Source organism: Anomalospiza imberbis, chromosome 5, assembly GCF_031753505.1.
Source record: "Anomalospiza imberbis isolate Cuckoo-Finch-1a 21T00152 chromosome 5, ASM3175350v1, whole genome shotgun sequence".
Classification (NCBI taxonomy): Eukaryota; Metazoa; Chordata; class Aves; order Passeriformes; family Viduidae; genus Anomalospiza; species Anomalospiza imberbis.
Genome location: NC_089685.1, coordinates 63,821,919 through 63,836,420, shown reverse-complemented (window position 1 = coordinate 63,836,420; position 14,502 = coordinate 63,821,919). Strand labels below are relative to the sequence as shown.

Below are 14,502 nucleotides of genomic sequence, written 5' to 3'. Positions count from 1 at the left end.
TTTTGTTTTGTTTTAATTTATCATTGCTCCTGAGCACAGTGGGATGCAGCAGTTTCATTTTTACTCCTGCCCATGAATTGTTTCAGGTTTCCTCTTCGTTCCCTGTCACGCAGAGAGTTCATTCGTATTTCCTCTCACTTTCCTCATTGTTCTGGGTGCAGAGGAAATGCCACGCTTGGAATCCAGGGACAGATGCTGAAGTGTATCAGCATTTCCACTGACAGCACGCCCAGAAAGACTTCCCAGAGAGAGAGGGTAAAAAATTCATAATTCATACTTCAAAAATTCACACTAGCAATTATCATAAACGGGAAAACAATGTGGGACAATGACAGCTATTTTCTCTCTTCCCATCACTAGTGCTTCAAAATGTTTCATACCAACACATCCGAAGCACTTGATTTGTTCTTTATACGCATTATGGATGTAAGTTTCTACATATTCTTGCCTTGTTGTGCCTGGCCAGCTCATTTTACCTGTCCTTTCACAGCTGCAGAAGGTATGAACTGGGAACAGCATCAAGCACTGCCTAAGCCGTGCAGCGCTGAGTGCAGGCCTGAGGCTTGGCCGCTCGGGGTTACCGCCGGGCGGGCAGACGGGCAGGCTTTCCACAGCCAGCTCAGGGTGCCCTTGTCCCAGGACAGGCGGCGGAAATCCGCAGCTCTCCCTTCCCTGAGCAGCCCTCGGAGCTGAGGGAGAACCCACCGCTTCGCTCGGCTCTTTCCCCGGAACTACAAATCCCGTCGCGCCCCGAGGAGCACTACAGCTCCCAGAGTGCTCTGCCCTGCACCGGGAGGGGACGGGCCAAGATGGCGGCAGGAGAGGAGGAAGGGTCGGCGGCGGAGCCGGAGCAGGAGCCGGCGGCGGAGGAGCAGCCACGGAGCTTCAAGGACCTGGTGAGGCTGGGCCGGAGCCGCTTCTGCCCCCGGTGCTCGCTGCCCTGTCCCGAGGAACAGCGTCCTGCCCCCCCCGCGCGCATGAGGCCGGGAGCTCCCGGCCTGCCCGTGTGCCCGCGGGGCAGACACGTGCGGCGCTCCGCGGGCAGCGGTGCCGGGCCCGGGCGGGAGCTGCGGGCACTCGGCCGCTGCCTCGCTGGGGTTGGCATTGCTGCTCCCATCGCCGCTCCGCAGCCGGCCGCCGCTACCTTCCAGTTGTTTTAACTTGACGAGGTGTTTTTTGTTTGCTGTGGTCATGGGTCACCCCTGAGGTGAAGAGATAGATGTGTGTGAGGAGGGAATTTGCTTGTGTAAACTAGGGTAAGACCGACCATACTCTTCCTGTGGCAGTCATCTCTAACAGATTTTGAACAAATCCAATGAAATTACTGATGGAAGTGGGGATCACTGTGAGCAGCCTGCCCTTTCAGAGAGTTGCACTGGGGTCCTCGTGGGGTTTGTCTGTGCTGGAGACAAGTTGGCTCCGTTGCAGCATGTATTTAATTTAGCTCTGTGATTTTATTTAGGTCTTTTTGGTGATGTCTGTTTCCCTTTTCTCTTGTCACTAATGTCCAGGGAGTGACAGATGTCCTGTGTGAAGCTTGTGACCAGTTGGGATGGAAGGTGCCAACGAAGATCCAAATTGAGGCCATTCCAGTGGCTCTCCAAGGTGAGCAGTGTACTTCTTTGATCCTGAACTGGGGACTGCTCCAGGAGCTCTATGTGAATGAATTTTCCTGAGTGAGAAGGATCACGGATGAGTGTGTCCCAACTTCTTCATTGTAGATTATCTCTATCTAGAAGTAGTTTTCATATTAATTATCTGCCCTTTCCAGGTGAGGTGGAGCTTGGAATAGTAGTTTATCCTATAACACTGTCTGCAGTCACAAACTTTCAAATGGGTGCAAACGTTGTTCCTTGAGTGTTCACTCCTGTTGTGTAGTTCTGATACTCCATGTTAAATAGAATTATTATTAATCATTTTAACTGCTAGTCCACATTGATAATTTTGTTTCTGAAATACTCAGGGATACACAGGAAGCTTCCTATAGGTTTTGGACAGTGCTGCTTCTGATAGAGACCTACAGAGTGTGTTTGTGTGTGTGTGTGACTGAAAGTGAAGCTGCCTTGACTGATTCCTTAGTGTGTGTAATTTGCTTTGCTGTGAGTGAGCAGGCAACTCTTTAAAATTAGATTTCTCAAGTGAGTAATAAACCAATTGACAGTGACGTTCTGTAAGCATTCTGGAATTACAGAAAAAATTAATTACTGAATTCAGCAGACATTTCTGCCTCTAGAATTTTTTTTTTAACAACCCCCCCCACCTTCCCCCCGCCACCAACAACACTCAAGGAGGAAAGGAACAACATAGTGACAGAATGGGAACAAACTTTCAGTGTCTGCTCTGTCCTAGCATTTAACTTTTGTCAGACTCTTTTACTACACATATAAGATTCTCTTGGGGCCGAGGGCGGGAAACAAATGCAAAGGTAAAGACTGCATGCCTGAGAAATTGTTTCCAGTGTAAGGTATGTTGACAGCATGTTCTTCTTGGCTGCATGAGCTTAGGAGGTCATAATGGATTCTATTGATGAATTCCACCCTTTTGCCTGCATTGTTTTTGGGCAAAAGACTTTCTCTCCTACCCTTCCTACTGAAGGGACTGGTTTAGATTACGCTGTTAATCAATGGCACAATTGTGCCATGTGAAATGTGAGTTTGGTAGTGCTGTTGTCTGTAGTTTGTGTAACTGAAGTTGCAAACACCGCAGTCTGTTTCCTTGTAAGCCAGTAAACAGACAACATTTGGACTAGAATAGTGAGGTAGAGTCATTAAGCTGTAAACTGATGTCAGATTTGAGACATTATAAAAGTACAGCTTACTTTGAACCTAAGTATTGTTTGAAACCCTGTATATTAACAGAAGTTTTAACTAGAAAATTGACTATTGAGACTGTGATCACTGTACAAATAAAATCACAGTCTAAAAATGCTTCAGAGAAATTCTGAAATTCTTCGGTTTGGCCCTTTGTGGTTGTTTTTTTGTTTTTTTTTTTTTTTTTGCCTTCTGTGTCTCTGCCTTTTTTTCTGTCCTTAGGGAATTCTTGTGTTTTGTTGCACAGTGCTTTAAAGTCTTCTTTCTCTGTTCTGGATGTATAACAGTTTTTTGTCCCCTTGCTCCTTCTTGCAGGCAGAGACATCATTGGACTGGCAGAAACTGGCTCTGGAAAAACAGGAGCCTTTGCTTTGCCAATTCTTCAAGCACTGCTGGAAACACCTCAGCGATTATTTGCTCTTGTCCTCACACCAACAAGGGAGCTGGCCTTTCAAATCTCAGAGCAGTTTGAAGCTCTTGGGTCCTCCATCGGTGTTCAAAGCAGTAAGTAGCTCTTACAGTATTGGACCAGTTTTTCTGAAGACCAGTTTGTCAGCTTTAGATTGCAAAGATAAAAATAGAGGATTTGTATGAGGGGTTGAACAAAATAGGAGAAAAGCTTATGCTGTTGGAAGATAGAGATCTGGTATCAGGTTTGAGAAAAGAAAGACTCTATGGTCTTTCCTTATGGAGTGGTCTACAGCTCTTCTGCATTCTGTGTCTAAATAGTTAAAGGTGGAAATAGAAGAGAATGTTCTCAATAGTGGGTTTGTGTCCAGTGAAATTACATAGAGCTCCCTCCTACAGTGTGATGTAGTTTAATCTTCCTTTCAGACTGTCTGTATTAATTCTTTAGATAATCTCTCAAAAAAAGCTTTGGGGGTGTTTTTAGAATTCCTTAGAATTCCTAGATTTTTTGCAGATGGGTTAAACTGCAAGGAATAGGTTCTGCCTGTAGCTCTGCAGCTGTGAAAATAAAATATTTGTGGCCAGTAAGGAATTAATTGCATAGCTTAAGAAGCCTAGGAAGGTCAGATATGCTAAAATAAAGTAAATTCTCATAAAAATAAGTAGCTTTTCATTTGTACAGAATTGCTGTGGGTGGTGGGCAGTCAGAGTAAACATTGCAGTGCCAGGGGAGGGCTGGTGCTACACTGAGGGATTCACTCCCCTCTCTTTGTCCTACAGCGGTTATTGTGGGTGGAATTGACACGATGTCTCAATCTCTGGCCTTAGCCAAGAAACCACATGTCATAATAGGTAAGTTGATGTGCTGGGGATGTGGCGTATGAATATTATGAAACTGCAGCTAACCAAGGAAAGGAGAGTACATCCTTCATTTGTTTTTTGTTCTAAGCTCTCAGTACTGGCTTGTTGCGTCTCGGTTTGGGGTTTAGGTTAGGGGTTCTGATCTGTTAGCTAGCCGTGTTGTGTGTACCCCCGCACACCCCCCGTGTTCCTTCCCCCCCCTCCCCTCCCCCTGCAATTAAGCGTGGGAAGGAAAAGCACAGCCACCTTACAAACTGTTTAACTGAACTTTTGGGGTAGGGGCCCTTCAGACTTGTTAATGTTTCTAAAGTATCCACCAGTAACTGTTGTTATAAGTTCATTCCAAAGCATTCCTGCTAGACCTAGAGTGTTTTTGCCTTGTTTTTTCATTCTCCTCAAGTATTTAAAGTGCTGGTCTCATCCTTCTCAGTACAGCTTGTCTACAGTCTTTTTAGTGTCACTTCTTTTTAGGACATTCTTCAAAGAGTCTGACTCCACTCTCTGAAGATACTCTATGAAAGAGTTATTCCACAAAGCAATCCTTACTTTTCTTGGGCGAAGAATCCCATTTCTGTAATGGACAGCTGTCTTGCCTGTTTGGATCTTTTCCTCTGCTTTCATTCTGAATTTGCTCTCCTTATACTGTCGGTAGCCACCCCTGGCCGTCTAGTTGATCACCTGGAGAACACAAAGGGCTTCAACTTACGAGCTCTGAAGTTCCTAGTGATGGATGAGGCTGACCGGATTCTTAACATGGATTTTGAGACAGAGGTAGGGATTTGCTGAAAGACGAGTTTGGAACGCCACATGAGTCCCTTTAAAATTGCTTCATATGGGCACATAGTAAACACTGAGCTGTTCTGCAGAAATTAGTAGTAAATTGTAACTAAGATCTAATAATTACACAAAAGTCTGTGGTGGGATTAGACCATGGCAGAGTTCTGCAGAGCACTGCCAAGAAAGTAGGAGGCACTTTGTCTCTGAAATCCACTAGTGTCTCTGGAGTGCCTGATGTAGAATGTAGTTAGTGTAGAAAACAATCACACATTCCTACAGAAATGTTGCCTGATATTTGCACTGTTGTTGGACTTTTGAAGTTCACACTGCCTAATTGTCAACAAGATATCAGCCTACACCTTCCCTTTAGAAGAGAAAAAAAATTGTTGCTACAAATTTTGTAGGAACATGTATGTAATGTATGTTTACACATGCATTATTCCTCTAATGTATGTTTACACATGCATTATTCCTCATGTGGATGATCTTTATATTTGTGGAAGGCTTGTGTCCTGCTTGCTTGTAGTATTTAGTATTTCCATTATTTTTTTACAGGTGGATAAGATATTAAAAGTGATTCCTCGAGACAGGAAGACATTCCTGTTTTCTGCCACCATGACCAAGAAGGTGGGAGCAGACTAATCTGTTTTAGATCTCCTTCCATCAGGCTAGCCTCTTGACTAGACTATATTAATACAACTTTCTGACAAGATCTCTTTCCAGCTAAATTTCATTGCTCTTACCAGGTTCAAAAACTCCAGCGTGCTGCTCTGAAGAATCCTGTTAAATGTGCTGTTTCTTCCAAGTATCAGACAGTTGAAAAACTACAGCAGTACTACATTTTCATCCCCTCCAAATTCAAGGTAATGGCACTTCTGTTTCTTCTCTCTCATTGTCTTTTCTTGTTCCCACATCTGTCCAATATCTTGTCATTTTCTGAGTCCTAGACTTAATGTTGCACATGTGATTATCTCTGGGTTGTTTTTTGAATTCTCTCTCTGTTTCTTTACAGGACAGCTACCTGGTTTATATCTTGAATGAACTGGCTGGTAACTCTTTCATGATATTCTGTAGTACATGTAACAATACTCAGAGGACTGCTTTACTGCTCCGCAACCTGGGGTTCACTGCCATTCCCCTCCACGGGCAGATGAGTCAGGTATGGGCATGAACCCCCAGAATAAAGTAGGCAGGGGGCCTGGGGCTTGGGAAATGGGCTGCACCATACAGAGTCACACCTGCCTTGCAGGAGGAGTATTCACAGCTAGTGGACTGGACTGAACATAGAAATTTACCTAACGTGAATGCTGCTGCCGATTCTGTAATATTTAAAAAAGAAATTAGAGAAGTGAAATTTTTTGAGTTTCTCCTCCAGTTCTTTTGTGCCAGTATTTTAACAAGAGCTAACTAGAATGAATGTTCTTCTCTCATTCCCTTTTCGTCCTTTTTCCAGAATAAACGTTTGGGTTCTCTAAACAAATTCAAGGCAAAGGCACGTTCTATTCTGCTGGCTACTGATGTTGCAAGCAGAGGTCTGGACATCCCACATGTGGATGTGGTGATAAACTTTGATATTCCTACACACTCTAAGGTAAGCCTGTCTGTGTACCAGCTGAGAGCTTCTGGTCACTGGGAGCAGATAGACAAAGGAACGGAGAATCTTTTCTCTGTTCTGCTGGCTGGAAGCCTAATTCATGATTCTGTACATTGAAAGGTATAGTTCAGCCTCTGCTATTGAGTTGGTATCTCTGTTTGTATGGTCTCACGGCCTGGGTTGCAGAAGTGATCCTGTAAGTGAAGAGGGGAAGTAAGGAATGCTCTGTGTCTTTGCATTTCTGCTCAAACTGTATGTCTTGCCTTTTTACATGAAAGGGCTTTGAAAACAACTTTAACGTATTACTAGTTTCATGTAGTCATCTCTGTGTCTGTGATTCAGGTCTGCCTTCATATTTTAAACTGTGTTTAAAAGAGAGAAAATTCTCTGATTATGACATTCAACAAGCATTTGGTTAAAAAAGATGTCCTTAATATGTGTCCTTTTCATATCACAAAAGTACAGCAAAAGAAAAAGAAAGTAAGTTACCAACTCTCTGTATGGAAAGTATGGGATTATCCAAGGGATATGACTGTTTCCCAGCTTAGTTCTGGAAAGCATACCATTAACCTACCCTTCAGGAATTGCTATTGTTGCTTACAGTGATTAAGGATACTGTGCCTTGCAAACAGAAGGAAGTCTTGCAAACAGAAAGGTCTTTTGAAGACACTCCTTTTGTAAAGGCACAAAAGTAAGAAAAAACATGGTGAGGGCAGCAGCTTGAATGGTGTTATTATGGTCTTTGTGCTCTTCTCTCTCATCTAATCCATAGAACAGATCCTTTCTTACAATCCTCTCTCTGCAAATCCTGTATGGAGAAGGGAGTATTTTAATTTCCATAATGTAGTAGGAAACCTGGAAAACAGCCTGGAACTGTATTGACCAAAGATGTTCGATAGATCAGACTCTTCTAAATTATTCTCAATCATCCTCTCTTTCACCATGCCTGCCAAGTTTAAGTCTGCTTGTCAGAGAGTTTCTCTGGAAGGTGCACTATGCAGAGCACTAGATCCCAAGACTGAAAATGCAGGCATGGGGTCACTGAATATTAGCTTTCCAAGGAAAAGAGAGTGAAGTCTTGGCAAGGGTCATGTACTATAACTTTTATCCTGCAGTCTGGAATAATTGGATTTGGTCTTCTTATTTAAAAAGAGAAGAATTCAGATGTTAAAGCTGAAGTTGTACCTCCACTTAGGCCACTTCTCAAAATCGGATGCTGCACACCCTCCTGAGCATTTAATGCTGGCAGTATGTTCTTGACATTCTCTTGTTCTTTCCTGAAGACAAAATATATAGGTTGATCTGCCATAAGACCTGTTCTGTGTTTGGTGAAAATATATTATTGCTTATCAAGAAAATTCTTTCCAGGATTACATACATCGTGTTGGGAGAACAGCTCGAGCTGGGAGATCTGGCAAATCTATCACCTTTGTCACACAGTAAGTGATAAAACTTAACAAAGTTATTCTTTCCAGCTGTGTTTCAGAGCAGAAAATATCTGACCTTATCCTGGGTGAGAATAAAATACTGCTTTTCATTTTGAAGTGCCAGTTGGTTTTATTTAGTTAAAGGGGAGAGAATTCAAAGCCTAGGGTGGGGAGGGAGGAAAGTCTAGAAAAATTTTAGAAGCAGGCATTCATTGAGCAGAATGGTTTATAACTGGACTATACAATATATTTATGTATTTTTAAAATCTATAATGCAGGTTAAGTAACTTTGAGAGTGTTTTATAAACACTGAAGTATCTGCCTAAAAAGAAAATCTTTACCAAATACTTCAGAACTGAGATGAGATGAGATGAGCTGAATAAATCAGAGAAGCCATGCCAAATGGCATCATTTGGATGCAGCTGAGATGCTTGTGAGCCCATCAGCCCAAAGTAACAGTATCTGTGGGCTGGAGATAAGGGCTGAAGTCTGTGATGGTGACAGCTGAGGCCCTCTCAGGGGGGCTCATTCAGGCTGGTGTCTTGTCTTTCCTCAGGTATGATGTAGAGCTGTTCCAGCGCATTGAACACCTGATTGGCAAGAAGCTGCCAGCATTCCCCATGCAAGAGGAAGAAGTTATGATGCTGACAGAGCGTGTGGCTGAGGCCCAGAGGCTTGCTCGAATGGTGGGTGCTGGCTTTCTGACCCTGTCCTTGCTGTTGTAGTCTGAATTTCTTCAGGTGCCAAACTCTGGATCAATCTGTCAATTGCATTGCAGGAGCTGCGGGAGCAGGGAGAGAAGAAGCGATCTCGGAACGATGATGATGACACAGAAGAGGCTATTGGTGTCAGGAATAAGGTGGCAGGAGGGAAAAAGAAGAAGAGGAAAGCCTTCTAGTTTGGTATTTGAACAGACTTTTTTATTTTTCTCTTTATGGCTATCTGAGCTATCAAAAACAGTCTACCAAGCCATCACCAGTGGATTTTTTTTCAGAACTACATATAAAATTTGACAGTCCCTGAGGAAAAAACCCACTTTTCTTCTTCACCAGCTACAGACTGAGCTTGGCCCATGTTGGTACCATGGCACCAGTTTTCCTTTCAGAGACACTGTCAGAGACCATCACTTCTGGCCTGGAAGCAGCTGTGGTCTGGCCCTGCTCATTCACTATGAAGTGTAGTGTGAGTGCAGCTTTTGCACTGCTGCAGCCTGTCCCACTATTCAGTCTCACTTGAGTGCATCTGGAGTCAGATGTGTCTGAAGAAAGAGGAAAAAGTTAAAAAGAAGTGACTGAGTTTTCACAGCACAGCTGGGATGCTCTTGCCTTGGTGAAGGGATGTATTACACTGAGAACTCAAAATATATTTTGCTTAATTTTAAAGCTACTTGGTTTTCCTTGTCTTGTCACTGACCTGTTCTGTTCACTTTGTGTATCAGGATTCTTCTTGGGTCAATCCTGGCAATTCAGATGTGACATCAGTACCTTAGATTTGTCAGCTGAAGAGCAGTCCAACACAGAGAGAACAAGCTTCAGCAGGATGAAACATTCACTGCCTGAAATTCGATCCAGTTCCTGCTAATGATTGACACCATCAAGGATAGGTCTGGGTTTTGGGTGGGGTTTTTGTGGCCGATTCTCGTAGTACTTACAAATGAACACAAGAGGGGGGTATTTATGTGGGATAGCAACTCACAAGCTGGGAGGTGCAGAAAAACAGGTATCCTGGAAAGCTCTTTGTTTCCCTAGGCAGGGAATTTTGTTACTCTTAGGCAGAGTTCCGTGCCAGACCAGTAGACTTTTGGAAGAATGAGATAAATGTACTTCATATAAAACCAGAAGGTTACTGCTAATTCTCACTGATAATAAAAATTTTCACACAGGATGTTCCTGCTGGTAGGCAGAGAAGAGTGAGAAGCTCCCGCATATGTAAATTTACTGAAAACATGAAAATTTAATGTCCAGTAGAACTATTCATAAACTGGATTTTGTGCTACATGAAAAAAATGTTCAAAATAGTCCTTTTTAGATCTAAATGGAAAGCAGAAACTATTGCAGTAGTCAAGATGAGCACAGTGGTTATTTCATACTGTCAGCATAAATCTAGTATCCACATGTATGCTGCTCAGAATGCTTTTACACTTTCGTTAGGGGCAGCACATTTTGCAAAGAAATGCCAGAAAACCTAGGTCTGTTTTTTCATAAGGAACTGAGATACTCTTTGGAGCAAAAAGAGTGCCAGTGTTCTCACTCTTCATTTATGTTGTAGCAGTTTACTTAAATCTCCCAAATATCTTCAAGTCTGATAGCTTGGTAAATGTCTGATAAACAAGTCTGATAAAAATGGTCTTGAGTCAGTGGCAAGTCGTAAGTGTACAGATTTTGGGTATGTTCACTGCTAAGAGCCTTTGTGTAAAGGAAAGAGTGTTTATTTTCCCCAGGTCCTAGCACAGAGGGGCAGGGGTGAAAGCCCATAAATGAGAACATGTTCATTTTACAGGGCCCTTTGGTAGCAAACTACACAGATAAGAGGAAACAGCCCTAGAATGCACCAGAGAGAGAGCAAAATGAGTGATAATATGGGTGGAGATCCAAGTGCTTTTCCCCATGGATAGGGTTGGTTCCAGTATGAGCAAAGGAAGCTTAAATCTCTGAGAGTCCTGGATCCCTGGAAAACCTCTGGAGTGTTATTCCCAGCTATGTAATGGATGGGATGCAGTCAGTCCTGAACCAATCTTGTAAAGTGATGTGAAGGATACTTTTCTGGAGGAGGTGGGGTGGAGTCATTCCTTTCAGAATTCCTTTCAGGTTGTAGGAGTTTGTAGCATCTCTGTGTTCTTCCTATTTGGAAGCCTGCAAGAGCAGGCCTCCAAATGGATGTCCCTTGATGGAGTCAAAGATTATCCCTCTTCTGCAGTATCAAGAACATTGGTGGAGAGAAATAGAGCTGCTGCTTGTGAAAGAGTACAGAGCCTCATTGAGAGGAGTGACTAGACAGCTGGCCACCTCCCTTGATTTGGAATGACAAGCTGTAGAAGCACTTGGCATTAGAAAAGCAAAGGTCTCACCACACCCACATTCTCACTGGTGCCTCACCTGCCACAGGTATGTGCATTCAGTTTCAACTAAAAATATCTCAACAGGTTGGAGGGGCAGGAAATGGTTTCTTTATTGTGGCTACTCCAGAGGGGCTGGGTCAGAGGGTGTTTTTATAACTGAAGTGGAATAGGGAGTGTCTGGAGATGTATTTGGGCAAAACAGAATTTGCAGCCAGCCTAAAACAAAATCTCTAGCTGATCTAATGAAACATGAGGGGAAAAGAATGAAGTGAGACCTGTCTCTCTCTGAATAAATGTTCAGAAAAGACCCACACTGGTATGCACGTGGCTGCATACTTTCATACAACTGCTGCCAGTATGTTTGTTCAGTCAGGAGGGCTTTTGAGGGGCAGTTCTGAAGCACACCCTTGCACCCTCTGGAGTTTCACACATCAGGGAGCTGAGTGGAGGATTAACCTTAACATGATGTAAGGTAGGATTGGGCTAACACGATTTGTCATACTTTATGGTTGAAACTCAGGTGAAGTTTCAATGAAAGCTGGGTTCTCAACGTTCAGTGGGGATGTTTGCAGTTTGAAACAGTTCTGCACTTCCAAAGTCCATAATGAGAAAGTGATTATTTATATGTTTGTAATACATATTTTAAATTATGTTTTATGGTTTTGATTTTTAGTACTGTGTAGTTGAGTACTTGGGGCAATAACAAATAGGGATAGATTGTCTTTCATTTAAATGTTCTACAGCTAACAGAAGCGGGTCAACCCTTGTGCGGGGAGAAGTAAAATTGGACATGGATGTTAGTGTGGCTAACTAACTTCAATATATGTGACAATAGCTGCAAAATAGTAGCAGTCCCTGCAACCACCCAGTGGTTCAGTACAGAAGCTGCATTGAACTGACCCATCTGAAAAGGATTTGGCCATATCAGTTCCCCAGTGCCATGCACCTCCTGCCCAGGGGCTGCAAGGGAAAGCATGGGCCAGAAAGCACAGCTGGGAACCAAAGTGGGCAATCCAGGGCCTTTTTCTGTGGCAGCAGCCTGAGCCTAAATCTTCTAAAAGTAATGAGGCACACATGAACTCATTCAAGGACCGGACAGCCCACCTGTCCCCCTGCCCCCAGAAAGGTAGAGATAGCTAAAGAGGGAGAGCTGAATGCTGTGACTTTCTAGCAAAACCACTAACTTGTGCTGAAAAGAGTCTCAGTTTAGGAGGAATTCTCAGAAGTAATTGGCAATCTGAAGGCCTTAGTTTACAAATCAGGACTGAAGTTAGTAAAAATGCGCAGTTTAACCAAGCACAGAAGAAGGAAAATAACAAAGATACTTAAAAGCTCTTGAACATACCTAAGAAAGAATGGAATTCATTGCATTACCTATGAAAAACACAGGCATGTACCAACCACTCTGGTGATGTATAAATGTGATGTTGTGGTTTGACTGCAATGATATGTAAGGAGCTTCTGTAAACATTCAAATGAGCAATTAATTATTGTAAATGTTGCAGAGTAAATGCTGTAAAAATCCAGCTTTGGTGTCAGATGTAGCTCATGTAGTCATTCTGAGTTCTTAGTCCTCTTCTTTATGTACTTAGAATTTTCTTTTTTTTTTTTTTTTTTGGGGGGGGGAGCCCCCAACAATTGTAAACACAGAGAATAAGAATATGAGTTCCTGACAGAATCCCAAGATTTGGAGTTAACTCCTGAACTTTAAAAAGAAAGGTTAAAAGATACTTTCTTAGTTTTCAGATGGCTTTTTCTCATGGTCTGACTAGGAAAGCTCCTTTTGAATAACAGCATTTAAAAGGGAGAACTAAGGAAGTTTTGTTCCTCTGGCACCTAAGAAATGGAAATGGTTACTTGATCTCTGGCCCAAGGATGAATACAGCCATGCCTCCAGTGCTGTATCTCTTCCTGAGGACCTTTCAAATACAGAAACTTAGGGTGATGACAATAACACTTTCTCTCTGCTTCCAAAGCCCCCCTGGGGCACCAGTGTTTGCCTTCCTGAACATGGTAATCGAGTATCCGTCATGCCTCGTGGTAGGATGTGTTGGACTGTGCCAAGGTCATGCCTAGTTGTGCAACAGAAGACAGTGGCACTGTGCAGTTTTTAGATGTTGATATTGTAGGTCCTCAGGGAGAGGTGGATGTCTTTGGAGCTTGTTCAACACTTTTTCAGGGAAGCACCTACAAGCCTGAAGCTGTGTTTCCTAGAGATTAATACAGGGTAATTTTGCATGCCCAAAGGGAAGAGAACGCTTTACCTCTGCCTTCTCTTCAGGAGGATACCCATCATTGCAGAAATGTACATGGTGGTCTGTTGCCTCTCTCTACAATAAAGTTGGGATAGAACTCATGTAAAAGGCTTCTGCCTTCCTTTGGGCTTGGTGCTTGTAAAGGTTCCTGAGGAAAGGGAAATGTAATGTGGGCTTCCTATGCAAAAAGTGGGAAAAGTTTTTTCTTGCGTCTAACAGACACCATTGCTACTGTCCATCACTTCCTCCTCCCTTTTTGATATTTTCAAGGAAGGTAGGTTTATTGGCATTTATTCCCATTTGGACTTAAGTCCCCCCCTTAATCCTGCTCAAATTTTTCACTCACAAACATGCCTCTGTGAAAAGGAAAGCAAATAGCAAAACTTGCTCTGCAGGTTATCTGTGTGATAATGATGGAGGGACTGCATGATAAGGGTGAACTGCTTTGGTTATGCAGGCTTCCAGAAAAAAGGACTCCTTTGTCTGTTTTTCAATATTTGCTCCATCCCACGAATAAGGCTAAAGCATGAAATTTATTGGCTTTGATGTAGGAGAAAGTCTTTTGCAAATAAGAGCCGGAGTCACAAAAGTACCTCCTTTCCTGCAGCAGCAATGTAAGGATCCATGGAGCAAGCCTAGGAAAGAATGTGTGGAGGATCATTCAGTTTTATTTAAAGCAACAGAAATTAAGGTACCCCAGAGTCACCCATGTAATTGCATATACTTGGTCTTCTCTCTTAACTGTAGCTCAGCTGAAGGGAATTTATAACAGGAAATACCCAGCCTGATCCATCCTTGACAGCTTCTGTGCTTGGTGTATCATCAGCAGGGAAGTAATGCTGCTTATCCTTCAATATGTATTCAGAATGATAGATTTGCCACAAGTGAGTGATTTCCTATTACTGCTGCTCATGTGTGTGCGTACAGGCTTGTTGAGCCTTTACCCTGGTGCCTGCCAGAGGCTGTCTTTGGTCATTAAGGATTAGTCTTCTCCAAATACAATCAACAACATGAAGCAGACAGCCTAACAGACTCCTGACAAAGCAGCTTTCCATGCCTGTAGTTGCAGGTTTTGAGATGCTTCTTGGAGATCCTGCAGAGCTTTGAGCTGTTTTCCATTGGATACACTCAAGGGATGCATGTGTATCTTAGTTTAGTCTTCCTCCACCCATTGGTGAGAATTTCTTCACTATTATCTAGGAATCTTGGAATTGCCTTCCCAATTTTCATAAAGAGTTTAGATAAAAATGCAAACTTTTAAAAATGGAAAAGGCTGTTCTCTCCAAAATGGACAACACAGTGAGGAATGGTT

General features: G+C 42.9%; 1 protein-coding gene across 1 annotated transcript; it reads left to right on the top strand.

The window, feature by feature from the left end:
• The first annotated feature begins 761 nt into the window (after window positions 1–761).
• DDX47 (DEAD-box helicase 47) lies at window positions 762–9,263 on the top strand. The gene is made up of 12 exons (XM_068191520.1): window positions 762–896; window positions 1,512–1,605; window positions 3,126–3,314; window positions 3,999–4,070; window positions 4,732–4,850; window positions 5,412–5,483; window positions 5,603–5,719; window positions 5,869–6,015; window positions 6,310–6,447; window positions 7,819–7,889; window positions 8,434–8,563; window positions 8,656–9,263. The coding sequence occupies exons 1-12, from the start codon at window positions 810–812 to the stop codon at window positions 8,773–8,775; spliced, it is 1,356 nt and encodes a 451-aa protein (XP_068047621.1). The 5' UTR covers window positions 762–809; the 3' UTR covers window positions 8,776–9,263.
• The last annotated feature ends 5,239 nt before the right edge of the window (window positions 9,264–14,502 follow it).

Coding starts and splice junctions, on each gene's coding strand:
- DDX47 (XM_068191520.1), top strand. CDS start 810: ATGGCGGCAGGAGAGGAGGAAGGGTCGGCGGCGGAGCCGGAGCAGGAG. Junction 897..1,511: donor CACGGAGCTTCAAGGACCTG/GTGAGGCTGGGC, acceptor ACTAATGTCCAG/GGAGTGACAGATGTCCTGTG. Junction 8,564..8,655: donor CCCAGAGGCTTGCTCGAATG/GTGGGTGCTGGC, acceptor ATTGCATTGCAG/GAGCTGCGGGAGCAGGGAGA.